Source organism: Orbicella faveolata, unplaced genomic scaffold (assembly GCF_042242905.1).
Source record: "Orbicella faveolata isolate gen_17 unplaced genomic scaffold, um_ofav_v1 contig_35, whole genome shotgun sequence".
NCBI classification, from domain to species: domain Eukaryota; kingdom Metazoa; phylum Cnidaria; class Anthozoa; order Scleractinia; family Merulinidae; genus Orbicella; species Orbicella faveolata.
The window spans coordinates 22,633,105-22,653,254 of NW_028301564.1; the positions used below are offsets into that span (position 1 = coordinate 22,633,105).

At 39.9% G+C, this 20,150-nt stretch overlaps 2 protein-coding genes, 5 non-coding genes and 2 pseudogenes across 8 annotated transcripts; 4 read left to right on the forward strand and 5 right to left on the reverse strand.

Moving 5' to 3' along the window:
* Window positions 1–487: 487 nt before the first annotated feature.
* On the reverse strand, window positions 488–6,071 carry LOC149103882 (uncharacterized). 2 transcript variants are annotated; one of them, XM_089273255.1, is made up of 4 exons: window positions 4,012–4,755; window positions 2,433–2,573; window positions 1,453–1,530; window positions 488–941 (listed from the first exon to the last, which is right to left on the reverse strand). In XM_089273255.1, the coding sequence occupies exons 2-4, from the start codon at window positions 2,469–2,471 to the stop codon at window positions 885–887; spliced, it is 174 nt and encodes a 57-aa protein (XP_089129381.1). In that variant the 5' UTR covers window positions 2,472–2,573; window positions 4,012–4,755; the 3' UTR covers window positions 488–884. The 2 variants fall into 2 exon arrangements, with proteins under 2 accessions (XP_089129381.1, XP_089129380.1); XM_089273254.1 differs by lacking the exons at window positions 1,453–1,530; window positions 2,433–2,573; window positions 4,012–4,755 and adding an exon at window positions 5,293–6,071.
* A 1,405-nt stretch (window positions 6,072–7,476) lies between these two features.
* On the reverse strand, window positions 7,477–8,985 carry LOC149103883 (uncharacterized; annotated as a pseudogene).
* Window positions 8,986–9,842: 857 nt separating this feature from the next.
* On the forward strand, window positions 9,843–9,915 carry Trnal-aag (transfer RNA leucine (anticodon AAG)). Its single transcript has one exon. It is a non-coding gene; the product is annotated as a tRNA-Leu (tRNA).
* A 1,560-nt stretch (window positions 9,916–11,475) lies between these two features.
* LOC149103885 (uncharacterized) lies at window positions 11,476–12,556 on the forward strand. The gene has a single exon (XM_089273557.1). It carries the CDS (start codon window positions 11,477–11,479, stop codon window positions 12,110–12,112), a length of 636 nt encoding a protein of 211 aa, XP_089129683.1. The 5' UTR covers window position 11,476; the 3' UTR covers window positions 12,113–12,556.
* A 1,094-nt stretch (window positions 12,557–13,650) lies between these two features.
* LOC149103886 (uncharacterized) lies at window positions 13,651–14,791 on the reverse strand (annotated as a pseudogene).
* Window positions 14,792–16,843: 2,052 nt separating this feature from the next.
* Trnan-guu (transfer RNA asparagine (anticodon GUU)) lies at window positions 16,844–16,917 on the reverse strand. The gene has a single exon. It is a non-coding gene; the product is annotated as a tRNA-Asn (tRNA).
* A 255-nt stretch (window positions 16,918–17,172) lies between these two features.
* On the reverse strand, window positions 17,173–17,244 carry Trnad-guc (transfer RNA aspartic acid (anticodon GUC)). The gene has a single exon. It is a non-coding gene; the product is annotated as a tRNA-Asp (tRNA).
* Window positions 17,245–18,160: 916 nt separating this feature from the next.
* Trnat-agu (transfer RNA threonine (anticodon AGU)) lies at window positions 18,161–18,234 on the forward strand. Its single transcript has one exon. It is a non-coding gene; the product is annotated as a tRNA-Thr (tRNA).
* Window positions 18,235–19,208: 974 nt separating this feature from the next.
* Window positions 19,209–19,281, forward strand: Trnav-aac (transfer RNA valine (anticodon AAC)). Its single transcript has one exon. It is a non-coding gene; the product is annotated as a tRNA-Val (tRNA).
* Window positions 19,282–20,150: the final 869 nt, after the last annotated feature.

A 20,150-nucleotide genomic window follows, 5' to 3' on the forward strand; every position in this document is an offset into this window, starting at 1 on the left:
CCGCGCTCGCGCGTCTCGCCCGAACTTCTCGCTCGCGCTCCTCTTTCGCGCTGCGCGACCATTGATCACGTTTCGCGCGATCCACATCTTATACGCTTTTTTCTGCTTGCTACACTAGCTTTGTAGCTCCGCATACGAAAGATGCTATTAGATCCGTACTCTTGATTTATGTCTGACAAGTTTTGAAGAATATATCAGCTTTAATAAAGTTACTTTGTACCAAACTATTGACAAATGTTAACGGAAAAGCGGCCCGGAAAGATCATTGCGCCTAATTTTAAGAAAATAAATATGTTCAACTTCATCTCAGTTTCAATTTTTTCCCCGTTTTTATCAAGAGTAAATACCTCCAAGTACCTTACATAAATGTTTTGGGCTTCAGGTTTCAAAAAGCCACGTTACAGGCTTGGTTTCAAACTACACGTAATGAGACTGATCATAAGGAAAACATTGTTCTGTCTATCGTGAAAACAACAGTCAACAAATCTTCCATGGTACAAAGTGCATTTATCTAACATTGAAGTACTACGGCTAAATTCTCAGTTCCTTAAATTTACTAGACCAGACTAGACAATAGGGAAGACAACCGCAAAATTTCGGGAAAGATATAGCAAACTTCGCACAAAAGTCAACTAGTGTATAAGCGTCCTTTCCAGATGGCACGTACAGTCCGTTGCATGGAACTCCTTATGTTTTGGCAGTTCTCCTTTTCTGCTTCTTGCACTTGCTCATTCTTGCATTATAAGTGGAATGGAATACAGTGTTTTCCACTTCTTTCTCATCAAAGTGGTTAAACTGCCTTGTTGGGGGTCAATGCCAACTAAATCCCCATTATTTCTAGGGAAGACACATTTTGAAAAAGTCTAAGGCGTTGACGAAATTAATCAACGCATCTTCACTGGATAAGTCCATCCTGTCGACCACTGCTTGTCCGCATTTGTCTAAACAGAAGCAAACAGACAAAAACGTTGGAAATGAATATTAAGGGCGAATCTTGGCATTCTATTCCTTAAAGTTTGCCTATAGTAGTTTTGCTAATATCACATTAATAAAACGTGACCAATCAGATCATTACTCCTCCTTCGAATAGTTTGTGCTTCTGTCAATAGTAGCCTTTTTTCTGTATTTCTCTCCACTCTACTCAGAGATTTGGTCACACAGGTATGTCATTAAGAGCCAGTTTAACAAGCTAATTTCACCAGCTGAACAAGGGTTATCCCCTACAGCTAGAATTTCATAAGAGAACAAAGACTTGGGGTCATTTTAAAAGTGTACAGCTTGGCACAAATAAACAAAAAGCCTAGAGCCAGTTTACCAGTCCATCTGTCTGCCTGTCTCTTAAAGACATCTTACAGACCTCTTACGACAAAGATCTTTTATGGTTGCAGAATAGCAATCTAAAAATCAACAAATCTGACATAAACTGTGACAAGAAATGAGGAATTCACACACCTTTGGGAATATTGCTGTTCCTGTGTAATTTCCACAGATCTCTTCATGTTCAGTGGTGTAATCTTTTTCCTTATTTTCCTTGTAGATCATATGTGAAAAGGAGCATATAAACATATCAAAATAATTGCACATTTGATTAGTAAACAGTTAGCAACTACTTGTACACTTTTTTCCACTGAAAAAAATTCCTGAAATTAAATGATTTAACATGAGACATGCCTGCATGGAATCGCATGGCTCATTCATTGAAACAAAAATCCAGTCCAAGATGATGAATACAACCACTATGATTCCCAGTGCAGCCGCATCTCATAGAGGGAAATGGCTATTATCCAGTCAAATTTGCCAACAAAATTGTAAATTGAGTAAAAGCAAATAAATGTCTTTGTCAATTTACTTTTACTAAGTTATTATCAAATCCTCTACGCCTTAAATTCTCTACTGATCCCATCAATAGTTATGAATTAATCATATTATTAATTTTGCTTGGAAAAATTTGGTTTGGAAACCTGATGGCCAAACCAAAACAGTCGATATTGCAGACAACCACTCAAAATTTAGATTCAAAACTCAGCTTTTACCAGTCAAAAACCAACATTTCCTGAGACTGGTTTGCAACATTCTGCAACTTTGATTCATTTACCAAAAAGATTCCCACCCCTTGCATGTTTTCAATAACATTTTAATTACTTAATTTTCATCCAGGTGAGCCAGTTAATGTATTGGTCCCTTAAGAAAGACAACATTTCCTTACTTGCCCTTAAATGAACCAAAAAGAAACAACTTTTTTTTTTCACAGAGACTGTAATAAAAATGATCAATTAAAATAACATTAATAAGCTATAGCCAGGTTTTCAAAATCTATTTATATCCTTTCTTTACTGGAAAAAGATATTAAAAGTTGTGGCTGAAGAAATTATAAGATGGTCTATGCTACAAAATATAGAAATAACAAATGAATATTCCAGCCTTTTACTTACCAAAATGTTCTGATGTTTGCACACTTTGGAGCATTGCATGATTTAACTGCATCTGAGTTGACTATGAACTACAGAGTTGTATATTGTATCCTCTCCCAGAATTTATTCTGTTAATTTCTTCAGTTCTTCTAGAGTGGCTAGCTGAAGGATAAAAACAACATTCATAAGCAAATTTCCACTAGTCACATATTTATTGGCATTTAATTGTCTACTGCTCAAAAGATCAAGACATGAAACTCTAAAACTACTGGTATTGTCCAGAGAGGTCGCATATTAATATTATTATGGGGTCAGCTTTTTAATTTGCAACTAATGGCAAGTTTGATTTTTTATCAAACATTGTAACAATTTCACCTACTAACGGATAAGCTGGATTATGTGTACTAAAGGCATCCGTGGTCGAGTGTCGATTGATACCCTTGATTGATCCTCTAAATCGACTCTCTATCAATACCCGATCGATACTCAATCAACACTCCATTGACACCTCGGTTGACACTCAATCTACATTTCTATTACTCAGTTTTGCAAATGTCACAGGGTAGGTGCATTTGATCACCTGGTATGACACCATTCTTAGCCCTGGAGACAGTTCAAAATGTCAAATGCTGACAGGTTCGGGGTGGGGTGGTTGGGCAGGAGATAGTGGAGTTCCAAATGACTGATCCATAAGCCTGATACAACAAATATCAAAACATATTTTTACTACAATTGCTATTGATCTCGCTATCTCAGTGGTCAAAATTTGTTGTGGACTCACTCAGCTGCGCTTCGTGAGTCCACAACATTTTGACCACTGTGATGGTGCGTATCATTGTCGATAAGAGTACAGACCACACTAAACCACATGCAATTTGTTAAATTCAACCCAGTGAAGTCATTTATCTACATTAATGAACAAACATCATCATAATTTCAACTGTGGCAACAAACGGAGCTTTTTTTCAATAGAATGGTAACTAGAGACAAAAGCAGAAACTTATCCATAGATTAAATTTTCAGAGCCAACAACTCTTTTAATGGTATAATGAATATGATAATTAAGTCAGGTCGTGATGGATTGTCATGCATGGCTGACTGAGTTTTTCCTTCAATGCAAATTTCCTTTATATTTACATGAGCTTTCTTTCAAGGAAATTGTTTAAGCTCAGAAATTACCAGAGGCATTGTGCACAACCATTTATACGTAAATAGAGTTAAGTTTAAGCTTAATTATTAAGTTACGTTTATTTCAAGCACTGATCATGTTAAAATCTATGCTATGACAGACACTTCAATTTAATGCACAAGACTTGACTGAGTGAGAAAAAAAAATTATCTTTGTCAACTTTTGTAAATAAGTATATGTGAATTGAAAATAAAGTTTGGTCTTTCTTAACGAAGAGCTTTGCCGATCAACTGTGATTCAGTCAAGTGCAATTAATCATCGACCAAATTGTTTTCACTGCCGAGGATCTGTCTTGCCATAAATATACGCAATTCACAGCTCTTTATGTAGCCATTGCTGCGTTTAATTTACTTTTTAAACTCCGTTATTCTCTGAACATTGAAAACAAATGAACGAAATTCAGAGACTTACCTTTTCCTGGTCCAAAACACAACGAAAATTTCACCAAAGCCGCCATAATGAAGCCAAATGAAGAAAAACGTCTGCTTTCCTCACAGCCGACTTCGTTGACCTTTATTCCGATTGGCCAGAAAAATGCGGGAAGCCGCTGGCAGCCGCGTTTTCCCGCTGTTTTCGAGTTGTTTCCTTGTGCCACCTCCAGGTCAAGTGAAAACTTTTTTATTAAAAAAATACACATTGACAAAAAAGCAAGCTTTCATTTTATCGTTAAAACAGAAAAAAAATACGAAAACGCAGGTTATTAGGGCGTTAAAAGCGGAGTCGCAAGATATGGCCATATTTGACCTCGCCTTTGACATGACATGACGTAGGATCAAAGTTGTACAAAGCCATGCCGCCTTTGAACGCCTTTGACATAAGAGATCAAAGGTATGCAAAGCCGTGGTGTCTTTGAACGCCTTTAACGCGCGTCAAAACTGTAGTCAAAGTTATTGACATGTTTGACCTCGCCTTTGGCAGGGATCAAATGTATGGCAAATCCATAAGATATTTGATTCCCCCTTTTACGTGGGTCAAAGGTGGAGTCAAAGTTAAGATCACATTTGCCCTCCTCTTTGTCATGGATCAAATGTATCGGCAAAGCCATGACATTTTTGACACACATTTGACGCGCGTCAAAGTTTGGATCAAAGCTATGATCATATTTGACTTCGACTTTGATCAGGATCAAATTTAGAGTAAATCCAATTTTTCGTGCCGTGTCTTCTATCTGCCGTGACATAAAAAGTGTAGATTGCTGACGCCTGCTCCTTAGCGGCCCATGTTCTTAAGCTATGTAGATCAGTTAAACAAGTGTATAAGATATCCTAGTTCCGCAAACGCATGCCTAGTCTAAAACTTTATTTTAATACGAATTTTTTGAGAGCAAAATATGCTACATCTCCGAAGAAAATAAATTCATAAAATTAAAACTAAACATTTCTTATAATAAACATCTGTTTTGCTCTTACATATATAAATCTTGACAAATGCATCGCAAAAACTAACGTTACAGCAACGAAGGCTAGCTAACTCGTTGCCGCGAAGAAAAGCCCACTAGGCAGTCACGCAAATTGCGGCTAAGCGAAGATTAGCAGGATTAGCCTTGGCGCCCGCAAACCTATTATATATCCTCAAGATCATCTCGGGAGTAACAGCGCCCCCCTTTTTATGGAAACAGGTTTTGCAAGCTCAATTTTAGCCGCCTCGAGAAAACTTCTATCACAAGTCAAATCACAAGTCGGAAAGCCATACCGATGGTGTGCCCAATTTATGCCATAACAGGCAGAACCAAGTGTGGAGTAGAGGGAACTCTGCTGTAGCAAAATACTCCAAATGGGAGCAAAAGACGTCTCATCAGACGGCAAACAAGCGACTTCCTCAAAGCGCGAAGACCATTCTCTAAATGTTTGAAAGTCACTTGAATAACGCTCTGTTGTTGAAGGGGCCTTTGCTTCACAGGCACGCAAGGGAAGATCTTCCGCTGACTTGCGAAGTCGTCTGGATCTCTCGAGTGGGCAACCTTTGAAGTAAACACACATCCACTTTGTAGACTTGAAAGATAACAAAAGAAATGTGAGAACAATTAGAAAAAAAAAATGCAACAACACGCAGATCAGAACATAAGGAAGGCCCAGAGGCCTAAATCTTGCATTCAGCACACTATATACTGGCAGTCCTGCACAAAAATGGCATGGCTCAACGGCCTAAAACAGTGTAATCACCTAAGATAAACACGTGATAAACGGGCAGTCCCGCACAAAAATGACATGGCCCAAAGGTCTAAAACAGTGCAATCACCTAAGATCAACACATGATAAACGGGCAGTCCCGCACAAAGATGACATGGTCCAACGGCCTAAAACAGTGCAATCACCTAAGATCAACACATGATAAACGGGCAGTCCCGCACAAAGATGACATGGTCCAACGGCCTAAAACAGTGCAATCACCTAAGATCAACACATGATAAACGGGCAGTCCCGCACAAAGATGACATGGTCCAACGGCCTAAAACAGTGTAATCACCTAAGATCAACACATGATAAACGGGCAGTCCCGCACAAAGATGAAATGGTCCAACGGCCTAAAACAGTGCAATCACCTAAGATCAACACATGATAAACGGGCAGTCCCGCACAAAGATGACATGGCCCAATGGCCTAAAACAGTGCAATCACCTAAGATCAACACATGATAAACGGGCAGTCCCGCACAAAGGTGACATGGCCCAACGGCCTAAAACAGCGTAATCGTGACCGCGCGGCATGACTTCTCCATAGACAGATTCTACTGGACACTGGACTGTACAGCACCGACAAGCAACTAAAATTCTCCGAGTCAAAAGGGAACTGTTATTTGCCCCATGGAGATAAACATCTTTACCGTTCTCAACGAAGAGAAAATCAATAACAAAAGATCTGAAACCCCACCTACGCTCCACCAAAAAGGCCAAAAGGGAGCTGAAAGGCCAATAAAGAGTAACCAGTTCTATTGACAAAAACATATGTGGCGGATGACATTTTCAACTAACGAAACAGGTGGCACCAGCCAACAGGTTTCTCCTACCCAACTAAATGCTAGAGAATCTTCGAATAGAAACTGGGAAAAACTTGAATTTTTTTTTTTTTTTTTAAACTGGAAAAGTAATCAATTGAACAGGGACCCCGATACGAGGTTACTTCATGAAAATAGCTATCTTTAACTGACCAGTCATCAATCGACGATCTTGCATAAGTAATCAGCTTTCTCGTTAAATGAACGAGGTATCAAATCAGCCTCGATTTTGATATTACTTTCTTTGGCGGTATCAAATATATCACCGGCGAGTTGAAGCGAACACAGTTTCATACTACCAGAATCGACGATCAAAGGTAGAGATTGGTTGTCAGTAAACCACTTAACAGAGCACCCTGAAAGAAGATGTGCAAACTTTTCAAAGCAAAACAAACACAGTGGAGTTCTCTCCACGTGGTACTCGATCTGGTATTCGTCTACATAGAATCTCAGTTTTTGTGCGAATACAGGCAATGTTACCAATGGCAATAAAAGCAGCCAATCCAATAGCGCTAACATCCGAGCATACAATACAAGATAGTCTGCGAGCAACGTCTGGAAAACACTGGAATTGAGATAAGAAACATTATTCTTCCAGAACTCTAACTGTATGGAAACTGACAACGGGTTAACAACAGCAGGAGCACACGCGCACTCGACCACTGAACCTGTGGCCAGAAGATCAGAAATAGCCTGCTCGACAAATCACTATACTGGACTGGATGGCTGAGTGATTATTAGAAAACTGAGCTGAGGGTGGAATGTAAATAAGGAGAATCTAATACCCATCAAAAATAGTATCGCGAATAAAGCAAGAAGCACCTATGTGATTTAAAAAATCTACATTAACCATAAGGTTGCCTTTAACTTAAATATAATGCGTTCTGTCCTGATAATCAGTCTTTTATTCATTCATTCAGTCATCAGGGCTAGTACAATTGTTAACCCTCGGACTAACACCCCCATTGTGGCACAAGGGGGATGAAACCCTCTCCTTGGGTTTTCGTTCTATTAAGGTACAGGAAGCCCTGAGCTTGCTCTATAAAATAATGACATATTTTTTGGTTGTGACGTCGCATGACGTCATTTGACCCACCATCTTGGATAATACTATTTTCTTAAAAAGTCAAAAAATAATCTAGAATGCTTATGAAATGTACAATTTAGTGAAATTCAGCAAAATGATGAACAAAGCTGGAAAAAGTAATACAGAAGTATGTCGAAAAAGTTGATTTTTGTCCAAACCTATACGAAGTTTGCGGTTGCCATGACAAAGTCAAAAGTAATGGACACAATTGACATAACCAAAATTTACGCGAACGATGAATGAACAGCTAAGGAAATTTTTCAGCCCCTTAGAGTAAATTGTCTTTTCAAGACTTCCAAAAAACCTTGAATCACATGGTTCAACAAAATTATCAATAAGTTCAACCGGGTCTCCCAATCATTTGATTAAATTGAAAAAATTATATACTCATCTTATCCCATTCTCTTCAATGCAGCTTGGTATTTGCCATAAGTATGTATTTTTACTGCTTGGAGGGGCTGCAGCGGCTCCTCTAAAACGGCTTGGGCAGGAAGATGGATTTGCTCAGTGGCTTCTTTGGCCGCATCTGAAACACTTGTCTGCTAGTTGAGGCTGACGTCCACGAAAGGACTGCATGCGAAAAAAACAAAAAGGCTGATTAGAAGAAAAATAGTTGCCAGTGGACAGGCCATGAGTGGATGGAGCTTCACTGGATGTAGAGCGGGTAGCTGGAGAGTTGGCCAGCTAGACTCATTTTTCCGCTTTTTTTCCCGGATCTTAGCTCGCGTTCGTATTTCGGCTGATCAGAGCTTTTTCTCTTCCTCTGAATCTTCGGCGTGTTCGTCGATTCGTACTTGCACTGCTGCCCAAACAGCGGGGTTCTTGTCCGCGGAACGAAATAACTTGGCTGCTGAAAGGTTTCCTTTTGAGATGGTCTTGCTGGTCCCGTCTGTTGCATCCAGCAGAGAGTTGCTGAACTCGTATTGTACTTTAGAGTTAAAAGAACTCGAAGCCTTGGATACCGTTTTTAGCTTCTACAGTTGAGACTGAGTGGCAGCTTGTTTCTCGTCGAGACCGCGTTTGAATGCAGCGAACTTCTGATCAAACTTAACGTCCAAAAGACGAGGAAACAATGTTCGTGAAGCAGTCTCATGAAAAAGATCTCCCTCAGTGAAGGATTGCGCGATCGAAGCGGGAACGCTCGCTCGTTCAGTATTCGGCGACATAACAGCAAAAGCAAAGTTGAAAGAGATGCCTTCGAGTGGCTCTTGCATAACTTACAAATTCTTAAATAGCCTACTAGCCCCTTAGGGATTCACGTCTAAAATACTTCTACAGTTAACACGAGCCATACATAGTAAACATACTCCAGTGTAATAGCGAAATGTTGCAAAATATATTTAGAAATAATTTATCCGCGTCTTTATATTTGTTTTTATTATCATATTTGAGATCGGTTAGTCAATTAATATATAAATTTTTCTCATCCTGATTAACAGATCAAATCAAACAGGAACTTTCATATAGGGTAACCTCACCGCGCCTTTCCCTCTTGGACATAATTGTCCAAGAAAAATGCCTGAACTTCTTCAGTTGAATTATTGTTGTTATAGGAGAGGAAGAAGATGAAGGTAAGAGATAAAAAAGTACATATAAAGTACATGAAAAAGTACATGTAAAGTACATCGAACCCCGGTCTCCCGAATGACAGGCGGGGATACTCACCACTATGCTACCGAGGAACATGCCAGATTTGCATTGATAACAAGATCCAACTCCTTGAATCTGCCAGTTGATTCGTTGAATTCAGGACTATTTTTCTTCCCCCAATATTTAATATCTGCTGTTTTTGAGAGTATCTCTGTTTCTTATTGTAAAAAAAATCATTTATTCGCTCAATCAATCTGTCAAAAAAGCAAGAGAAGAAAAAGTACATATTTCCGATTAAAATACTGATGTATCCCTTCCTCCCCTGCAGAGAATCAAAACCCGTTCTTCCGCATGATAGGCGGGGATGCTCACCTCATTATTACCGACGAGAGTATCTCTGTTTTCTTATGCATTTATTCGTTCATTCAGTCTGTCAGTCTATTAGTCTGTCGGTCTGTGGATCTATCGGTCTGTCGATCTCTCGGTCTGTCGGTCTGTCAGACAAGTCTGTCAGTCTATCAATATGTACGTCGGAACGCCCTCTAATATAACAACAGAGGTTCTTCATGTGGTTTCCGTAGTGTAGTGGTTATCACGTCCGCCTAAGGCGCTGAAGGTCTCCGGTTCGAGCCCGACCGGAAACAAACTTTATTTTTCGTAGTTCCATTCTCTCTTTCTTTCCATTTTCATTCCCTTTTGGAACTTTTTGAGTAAATCTTGCTAAACAAGGAAGACTATGATGAACAGCTAGCTTTTGCTTAAGCTTCGTATTACACTCACATAAGACCAGGAGCCATAATCGGGGACGGAGACCGTAAGCGCGTGCCATTTCTAGTATTGGGGTTGTCCCTATGATATGGGACAATTTTTCTATTTTAGAGCAAATAGCCCTTTTTACAGTTCCCGACGCCGTGTTGGAATAGTAACCGCGCAAACATGATAGCGAGGTTGCCGGTGACCCGCGAAAAACAAATACAGTGTATACAGCTGATCAGGGAAGGCTTTCCACGTTTAATCGCTTGGAAAATGGTTCTAGTTCACAAGGATGTGCAGATTTCAACACTAGAGGATTTCCAGTAGTTAAAAGCGAAGGATTTAAAAGAGATTTTGCGTTCAAATTCGGAAACGACGGGCGGAACGAAAGCGGACTTGGTGTTAAAAGTCTACGCAATACTCATGCGAAACGTATTAACACCGGCCGATAATCAACAGCAAAATGCCGATAATAGTGCTCAAAATGACCAGGATTCTAGAGGCGACTTCAAGTACGATGAAACTTTACGACGAATCTATGCTCTTGGATGGTCCACTGATTTGCGACAGCTTCCCGAACTAAATTTTATACAACTTTACGATTACCTTGTTGTGTCAACTCGCAAGTACCGCCACATTGTGCTGAAGGGAACAAATTATACGAAACTAACATCTTATCAATTTTTCTTTGAAGGGAACGTTAAAAGACTTGAAAGCAAAACTCACGAGAACAAGACGTACGTAAAAGCCAGTGTTTTACCATCGATGAAAAAGACGCCTTATAGAGTTGTCGTCGAGTTCACACCTCAGTGTGATTTTTTACGCGCAGCTTGTACCTGTCCTGCCGGGCTTGGTTCGCATGGTAAGGGAAAGTGCAACCATGTTGGAGGTGTGTTATTTGCCTTAGAAGATTTCACACGTCGAGGTCTGCAAAATCATTCCGAACCACTATCTTGCACATCGCGTCTTTCAGTACGGGTTGTCCCACGCAATCAGAACGTCGCAGCCAAACCCCTCGACCAGATCTTAATAAAACCAAAGGGGATAAAGTTCGACCCAAGACCGCCACAACAGCGTAAAATAGACGAAGAAAGGTTCAAAACTTTTAGCGAGAACCTTCAAAACTGTCTAGCTTCGAGCTCGTTTTTTCTCTTTCATGACATTAAATCAAACTACTCTGAGATGTCAGAACAGCAAGTGTCAGAAGAGCAAGAGGAAAGTGTTGCGTTCACCGACAGCTATGACATAGCAACTAATCGTTTCAAAAGTATGATCGATGAGCATGTCTCTAGTCTAACCATTACCCCAGAGGAGATACAAGAGACTGAGAGGCTGACCAGAGGACAATCAAAAAACAACTTGTGGTTTGAAAAAAGAAAAACTGTACTGACAGCCTCAAATTTTGGAAATGTAGCTAAAACAAAAGTCAAGCCGTCAAATAAATTAAAAGCAATGCTCTATAGTAACTTCACAACTGAAGCTGTGCAGTATGGAATCGAAAGTGAACAGAAAGCTGTTGATTTATTCAGAAGGGAAATGAGCAAGGATGGGATTACTGTGGAAGTGGAGGAACCTGGATTATCACTGTCTAAGGACAAACCATACCTTGGAGCAAGCTTAGACAGAATAGTAACTATGACTGACACTGGTGAAAAATGGGGCATGGAAATTAAATCTCCATTCAGCAAAGCTGGCATGACTGTTGATGAAGCTTGTAAAACAAAGAATTTTTTTTTGGAGAAACTAGCTGATGACTCTGTAAAACTCAAAAGGAACCATAATTACTTTTGTCAAGTTCAAGGTCAGCTGTACTGTTCCATGATGCCCCTTAAAGGAACTTTTTTTGTAGTGTACTTTGGAGAAGACATGCCACTGTTTACTGAAAAGATCCACTTTGAAAATAGCAGATGGTTTAATGATTTTCTACCAAAGATTGATTATTTTTATCGAAGGGCTTTCTTTCCTGAGATGCTAACCAGACGAGTTCAAAGAGGAAAGGTACTCTACCTACATGGTGGTTGGCTACCATATGGACAATACTCCTGTTCAAGAAATGGTTTAAAATTACTCGTTCAAAGGGAAAAGTAAGGCCAACAATAAAAAAAAATCAAGGGAACATTTTAGCTTTTGATAAGTTAATAATGATGGTGAATTTTAAGCTCGGTAATGAAATGTGAAGCTGAATTAATCAACATGACACGAGCATGGGACGTGCTCCCATGCTCGTGTCATGTGGATTAATTCACCTTCACATTTCATTACCGAGCTTAAAATTCACCATCATTTTTAACTTATCACTACTCACGATGAATTCGATAGCGTTGATCCTAGCAGTAAGCAGGACACCTGTCATATATGAACTCAGTTAAATGACCTTGCTCTCCATGAGTTCTCGTAGGTCAGTGGATAGAGCGCTCGCCCGGTGTTCGGGAGGTCATGGGTTCGATTCCTGTCGGGGACTCAGAATTTTTCTTTGTCCCATACTCGTGTCATGTTGATTCATTCACCTTCACATTTTAGCTTTTCATTCAAAAAACATTCTTAAGTATGCACAGTACAAAAAGTACATGCTATTTTAACTTTTAAGGAAATGCATTGTTGTAAATTAAGTGAACATTTTTCAACCATAATAAATAATTTTTCTACTGAATCTCAGTGGTTATACATTAATCAACAATAGCTACTTATTTAGAATGCAAAATTAATGGAAGCTAAGGGGCTGATTACATGAACAGCCTTTGGGTTCCCTGTGGTTGGCTAGATGCATTCTCGGTCTGAGATGCCAACTCACAGTCAATAAGACCTTGAGCTTGCACTCTAATTGCTAAGACTTGCTCCAGTGCTCTTCAAACTTCCACTGTCACATGAAGCATAAGCATCTAAATTTAACTGCAATGCACGATATATGAGCAAACCTGTACTGGGTATTAAATTGCTTCTACTTTGATTACCAGATGATAATAAGGACTAGACTAACCAGGCCAGCATGGCTCATGTAAATGTAATCAGCCCTTAAGCCCTTAGATATGCCCTAAATTATTGAATATATTTCCATTAAGTATACAAAAAATCAGTGCAGGAATCATAACGAAGGATTACCAGGCAGTAGTAAAGGGGGAAGAAAGTTTGTCAGTAAACCACAGATGGTTGCAATTTGTGTCGCATAAGGGCTTAACGTATTGGGTAAAGTCCCATCTAAAACGTGGTACGTCTTAATGCGGCCAATTGCACGCTCCACATGAATGCGAAAGGAAGCAATATTCATTGTTTCTTCAGTCTCAGCTGCTGTCATTTGATCACGGCCAGCCAAAAATGGTGGCATGTTCACTGTAACACCAGCCGGTACAATACCGGAAATGTCAAACCCACGATCAACCATCACATTATCGCCTGCTTGTAACAAATCCAACACGCCGCTCTCTCTCGTGATTTGTTTGTCAGATACACGTCCGCCCCAGAGATCTGACAAAAAGTCACCTGACCATTTGGGGTTACCCCCACTAGCAACTTCCAAGTATTGTGATGTTTGTAGTCTGACCATGTCTCAGACTGGGCTAGCATTGCAGAAGGTCGCTGAGTAAATAGTTCAGTACAATCTAAAATTATCCTTGTGGTTGCATACTGGGCAAACTCCTTGGGCATGTTTTTGCGAACAAGCTCCTGTGTGGGAAACGGAAACATGTCTTGGAGTTCAAAGTACAACAAATTTATCCAAGTGATACATATCCTGGATACCAGGCTGGTACTGATCCCAAATCTGTCTGCAAGGTCTTGGACAAAGAGACCAGCCTTCAGTCTCATAAGCACAAGTAGAAACTCATCCAGATAAGAGAGCTTCCTTGAAGGCCCAGGTTTACGCTTGTTTTCATCATCTTGATAAGGTTGCCTTTCCTTGACTAAATTTCCGCCCTTCCAGTATTGCATTTTAGAAAGCTTCGGTCCAATGTACTTGTAGAAGCTGATTAATGCCTCATAACTTGGGAAGCCGGTGTAAAATAACACAGCAGCATTGTCATCTTTTATTTTTTCAAGAGAAAATTGACGTCCCAATAGGGCTGCATTTTCCTTTTCAGCTTCACTGAGCTTTTCTTGGCAGTCTGCTAGCTGAGTTTCAAGCAATGCAATTTTTCTTTGCAGCTCAAGAATAACATCAGAGGGCTCACACTCCACTTCAGCAGCATGTTGATCACACTGTGAAAATGAAGCATCAGCATCAGCTGATGTATCACCAGGGGGTAATACTGAGTAAGCTCCAACTGCCAATGTTGATGCCGCTACTCCAGCTGTCTCTGGAGATGGCTCATCAGTCGCTTGTCGCATTCTTTTCCCCGGTGCCTTTCTTTGCTTTGTTACAGTGGTCCAGCTAAATACAGATGGCTCTGCACCTTAAATTTTAAAAAAGAAGCTTTATTTAAAGGTAGCGGAAGGGTAATCATTTGGCGTAACAAAAGCTGAACAATATCACAAACCTTTTCTTAAATCCCAGCGACCAGAAAGTTTTTTCGAAATATCTTCGGCTCGGAAATGTTCATGGCAAAGAACAGTAGAGCTGGAAACTACAAATCCATCTTGTCCATGCCGCCGCTTGATGAGAGTACTCCAGCGATTCCTTCGCCGAACGTCCTTCGGAAACTCGAAGAAATGATAACTTGTACGAGAGCCGTTCGCATCATAGGCGCTATTATTGCAACCAAAAGCCGCACAATAATTTCCTCTCCTTTTCACAGGGGCTGGAAAAATTTCTTCCACGCTTAAACTTTCATCCATTTCACTATAGAGTTCAGAACCTGATAGCACGCTCGAGAAATCGACCAAAACCATTTTGTGACGCTCCTATCGAGTCACCGGCAGCCTCGCTATCGTGTTTGCGCGGTTACTAATCCAATATGGCGTCGGGAACTGTAAAAAGGGCTATTACGCCACCGCCTGCGGCACACGCGCGTACATGCTGTGAGGATTTTTGCGGATGTCGCGCGGGGGAAATGGTGTCCGAAATTCCCGAAATTTTTTCATGTTTTTGGCCCACAACTCAACGCGTTTACGTCTGTTGGAATTTTGCTTAAGTATTTTCGTCGTAAGCTGCTCCAGTTTGAGGGAAGTAAGACAGTGTCGAATTTAGGTATGCTCCGCTTTAAGCTTATATATATCGCTGACCAAGTTGTGTTCCGATGCTTCTTTTACATGAGCTGTACATTACTCCACTTAAATTTCACATATGTGGAAGATTAACAGCTTTTCCATGACACAGCAAAACACTAGCTGGATATATTTAGATATAGCAGAGTTTCAGAACTTCATAGTTTCTCCTCCTTCCTCTTGCCACACGCTTGCGAGGAATTTGCCAGTCTATCGCGACCGAAAACAAAACAAAATAATTGCTAGTTTGAGTTTCGCCTGAATCGTAAGCAACGCTTGATGTTTCATCAAGGCCCAATAACTTTACGTCCGTAGATACTACTCAGTTTTATTTCTGTAAAAATCCAGTAAATTGTCTGTTGTCAATGGATGAGAGCGCCCGCCGATGCGTGTTTCGCACAGTCAGTAGTGACAAATTGGATTTCCGCACATTCGTGTGAAAACGTACATCGAACTCAAACAATAACTCTATAGTTTTTAAATATGTTTACGATTGATAAATGTTTGAGAACATATTAAAAGCTAAGCTGAAAATATGTGAATAAAGCAGAAATAATAAGCAAAGTTACGATGACGCTTTCTTTAATCAACTTCGAATAACGATTTCGATTTTGTTGATCGAGTCATCAAAACTCCTTGTCTATTTTCATTTTCGCAGTGTAAAAATTCACTCTGTTGAAGAAACACACATGATGTTAGTAGCCTTTTTGCGTTCGTGAAATTTGTTGCAGCATCTCAGCACAAAAGATAACGAAACAAATCTTTGTCCAGATTTGTAGTTGACAATTGAAAACACCGACTCGGACTTGAAAGTGCACGAGCTGCACTATGCAAACGAGCTACTTGTCAGACTTTCCTTTCGAAAACTTTTGCAAACTCCCCAAACAAGCAGAAACAATAAGAAACCACCCAAACAGGTTTTGGCTATAGTTAAGCATTGTCTGAGAAACTCACAAATTAACTCGATACCAGAGAAGAGAGTTTTCTTGCTATATTCTTAAGTCAGAACAAACGCAAAAGCATACGCGTAAGCTTACAACTAGCGCGAACAAATTTTATTATTCATTCCCAGCGCGAGATTGAAGTCTTGTTTTCGACCCTGAAAAACCCACCTTAGTCCGTTAGCTCAGAGCATAAAACTACATATAAGCGCCCTGGTTCTTACTCCCTGCCTTATTCCCTGCCATCGCTGTGAAAAATACGCAAGAAAATCTCTCAACTCTCACTATTTGATCACGTAACGGGATAACATCCACGCGGAAGCCCCCGACATGTGCGTGGATCCGCGCGAATATATGACGTCAGGATGGCGCAATTTGTTCTAAAAATAGAAAAATTGTCCCATATCATAGGTGCGCGCGGATCCTAAGACTTACGGTCTCCGTACCCGATTATGGCTCCTGATAAGACGCAGTTAAGCATATCATGTAGCCCAGGAGATGTCAAACCATATATGCGCCCGCAAAACAGCAAAATTGCGATGGCACGTTAACTGATCATCGACCAACACTAAATTGCATCATCGATCTGATCCACTACTTCAACTCGCTTACGCAGACACGGATTAAAAAGCTTGAAGTGGATTCATAGCTTCTAGTTCTACTGATGATAAATTTGGAAAAAGATCCCTCCCGCATCCGCGTATTCTATTAGGAAAAAAAAAAGAATGACAGGATATTGAATCGTCCCCGGGTGGGCTTGAACCACCAACCTTTCGGTTAACAGCCGAACGCGCTAACCGATTGCGCCACGGAGACCTCTATGAGATAGATGGGAATTAGTCAAAGAATCAGTGAATCATCCTCCTCTGCTATAAAAACAACAATTTAACTGAAGAAGTTCGTTTTTGACGGATTTGATTTGTTTTTCGTTGTTATTGTTTTAATGAATTTCAATCGGTATAACGGTATCATTTGCTTTTATTTATTCTTAACCGAAATTAAGCAACCGACTTCAAAATTCTAAAAACAAAAAAACCGAGAAACTATTTCAAGTCCATAATATATTTAATCCTCCCCGGCGGGGAATCGAACCCCGGTCTCCCGCGTGACAGGCGGGGATACTCACCACTATACTACCGAGGATTTGGCATAAAACATTTTGAACAAGATGCCTGTTTGAACCCAGAATAAATGGAGGTTTGCTGGTTTGAAACTAACTTTGCTCTTAAGAGTTCCTTTCTTATTAAGAAAAAAGTTACAGTACATAAAGGATGGGAGCGAGAGAAAGAGTCATGGAGCTTTAATTTTATTAGTGTGTTAACGCAGAAATGGGTTATGACCTTACTTTTTGTTTCCCAGGCCAATCAATATTTTCACTAAGTGACCCATCCTACCCAAGAAGTTATTACACAGTCCGTGACGAAAAGTTTTGTAGAAGGTAAAGGCTAAAATGCCATAAAGCTAACTTGCGTAAGACAGGTGATGGGCTGTTTAAACTATCGCAAAAAGAGGGTCGAGAAAAGTCATTTCATTTCATTTCATTTTATTTATTTATTCCATTCTAAAATTACAAAGATAAATATAAAATAGACAAGTAAGAGGAGAAATGGAAAAGGGCAAAAATATAGCAAGCTAATTAGATGCCCTTGTTTAAATAAAATTTAAAGTTTCTCGTCTCAAAACGAGCAACTTTTCTGATAAAAGAAGGATATATATATATTTTTTAAAAAATTGTTTCTGGATATTTTGGACATTGTAGTCAATCCTTGTAGTTTAATTCATAACGGATAATACCTGGATCGGCTTCATTAGTTTGGTTCCTAGCGGTTTTGATGCAATAAACAACCGCTTTTCCTGAATCAAATTAGGTGCAAGAGGTCCTGTTATTAGAAGTGTCCTACGAGCTTTTCTCGAATAAATAACATACTCACATGGAGAAGTGTATACGAATTATTAACTCTGGGAGGTGCTATTTGAAAAATTATCTTGTAATCTCCTATTATACTAAGGTATAACACATTATTATTGCCTTAGTATATTGTTCTGTTTACTCGAGGAGGGCGCCGTAGCTCAGTTGGCTAGAGCGCCTGTCTAGTAAACAGGAGGTCATGGGTTCAAATCCCCTCGGTGCCTTGATTTAATCCTTCTTTTCAACCCTGAAATCTTGTTTTAGTTGCCAATTTTACTAACATTTTTCATACTCTTAATGTGAGAGGTTTATAATGGCCCATTCTTTTTCTGAGACAAGAGTTCAAGCAATCATGGTAGTTGTATCCATTAAAACAAATATCCAGTCCAAGATGATGAATACAACTACCATGATTCCCTGCAAGCATGTCTCAGAAGGAATTAGCACTTCACAAATTTCGTTTTTGTTTGAACTGTAACAGTACAAAAATGCCGATTAAAGGGGGCATTCTAACGACGTTCCGCCAAATCTCTGCATTCCGGCTGCGCATTCACACTGCCACGGCCCATCCGTAGCTTCAAGAGTACGAGGATGATACTCCGCTCCTGCCAAACTAGAAAATGGTTTGTCGTTCTCTTCTCTTTTTCTTTTCTTCTTTTTCTTTTTTTCTTTTTCTTAAGTTAGTTATAATTGTCCCGCTTTTGATGACCTGCTTATGTTATCTTCTCGTTTTCCAAGTAGTATTTTCTGCCGGTGATACCGTCTGACGGCTATCAGAAAAACGTTCAGAGGCATATTGCCCACAATTGAAATACCGTAAATCCACCAATTAGCGCCTGCCCTCAAATAAGCGCCCTCTTCGAATAATTGGCTCCCCTTCTATCGGCCAAAATTGAAAATAAGCACCCGCCTCCCCTCCCTCTGTTTTATGGAAGACTATTGAGACAACAGAGAATGTATAGTTTTTGCCGCGCCCAATCACAAGCAAGTGTTTATCGACTCATTCAATCACTGCGAATTGACGGATTGTCGTAACGGATAGTAATGAAGATCTACTGATTCATTCCTTAAAGCTCAACACACCTTGTGCAGCAGGTCTATAGATCGGCCAAAGGTGTTATATCACGTAGTTCTTCAAGAGAGGCAGGATCCGAATGAGGCTTGAATGCTTCCAAAATGAAAACGATGTGTGTCATTGGTTTCCGTAGTGTAGTGGTTATCACGTCCGCCTAACAGGCGGAAGGTCGCCGGTTCAAGCCCGGCCGGAAACAGGCTTGTTATATTTTTTTCTCTTTATTTCACTAACTTTTCCTGGTCCTTGTACGCTTTTGTATTCAGCGAATGCTTTTTCTACCAAATTGAAGACGACTAACCCTCAATTAACGTTTCTGTTTACAAGACTTTGCTCACTCCTTTTCTGATAACTAATTGAGAACCCATCACCCGTTTTATGCAGGCTCTTTTTTATGGCAGTTTACCTCTACCTTCGACAATACTATTCGTCACGGACTGTGTAATAACTTCTTGGGGAACATGGGTGACTGAGTGAAAATACTAATTTGCTTGGAATACGGGATATAAGGCCATAGCCCATCTCTCCATTAACACACTGATTAAAGCTATATGACGCTTTCTCTCGCTTCAATCTTTTATGTAATGTTACCTCTTTTTTTCCTTCATAGATAATGAACTCTTTAGAGCAGAGTTTGTTTCAAAACCAGCAAACCCCCAATTTTTTCGAAACAGTGGTTCGAAATTGAACAGGGCATCTTGTCCAATGCTGCCATTCCAAATCCTCGGTAGTATAGTGGTGAGTATCCCCGCCTGTCACGCGGGAGACCAGGGTTCGATTCCCCGCCGGGGAGGATTAAATATATTTTTGATTAGAAATAATTTCTCCGTGTCTTTATATTTCTTTTTATCATTATTTTTGAGATCAGTTGGTCAATTAATATATAAAATTTTCTCATCCTGATTAACAGATCAAATCAAAAAGGAACTTTCACATAGGGTTAAAGTCACTGGGCCTTTCCCTCTTGGACATAATTGTCCAAGAAAAATGGCTATGCCTGCACTTCTTCAGTTGAATTATTCTTGTTATAGCAGAGGAAGAAATAATTCAATGGTTCTTTTTCTAACT

Bases quoted from the DNA above. Each gene is read 5' to 3' on its own strand.
- LOC149103882 (XM_089273254.1), bottom strand. From the start codon at position 5,579: ATGTGTGTTTACTTCAAAGGTTGCCCACTCGAGAGATCCAGACGACTT. The intron at 942-5,292 runs GTATGGCTTTCC...GCTTCTGTTTAG, and splicing joins ATAAATTGGGCACACCATCG to ACAAATGCGGACAAGCAGTG.
- LOC149103885 (XM_089273557.1), top strand. From the start codon at position 11,477: ATGCTCTATAGTAACTTCACAACTGAAGCTGTGCAGTATGGAATCGAA.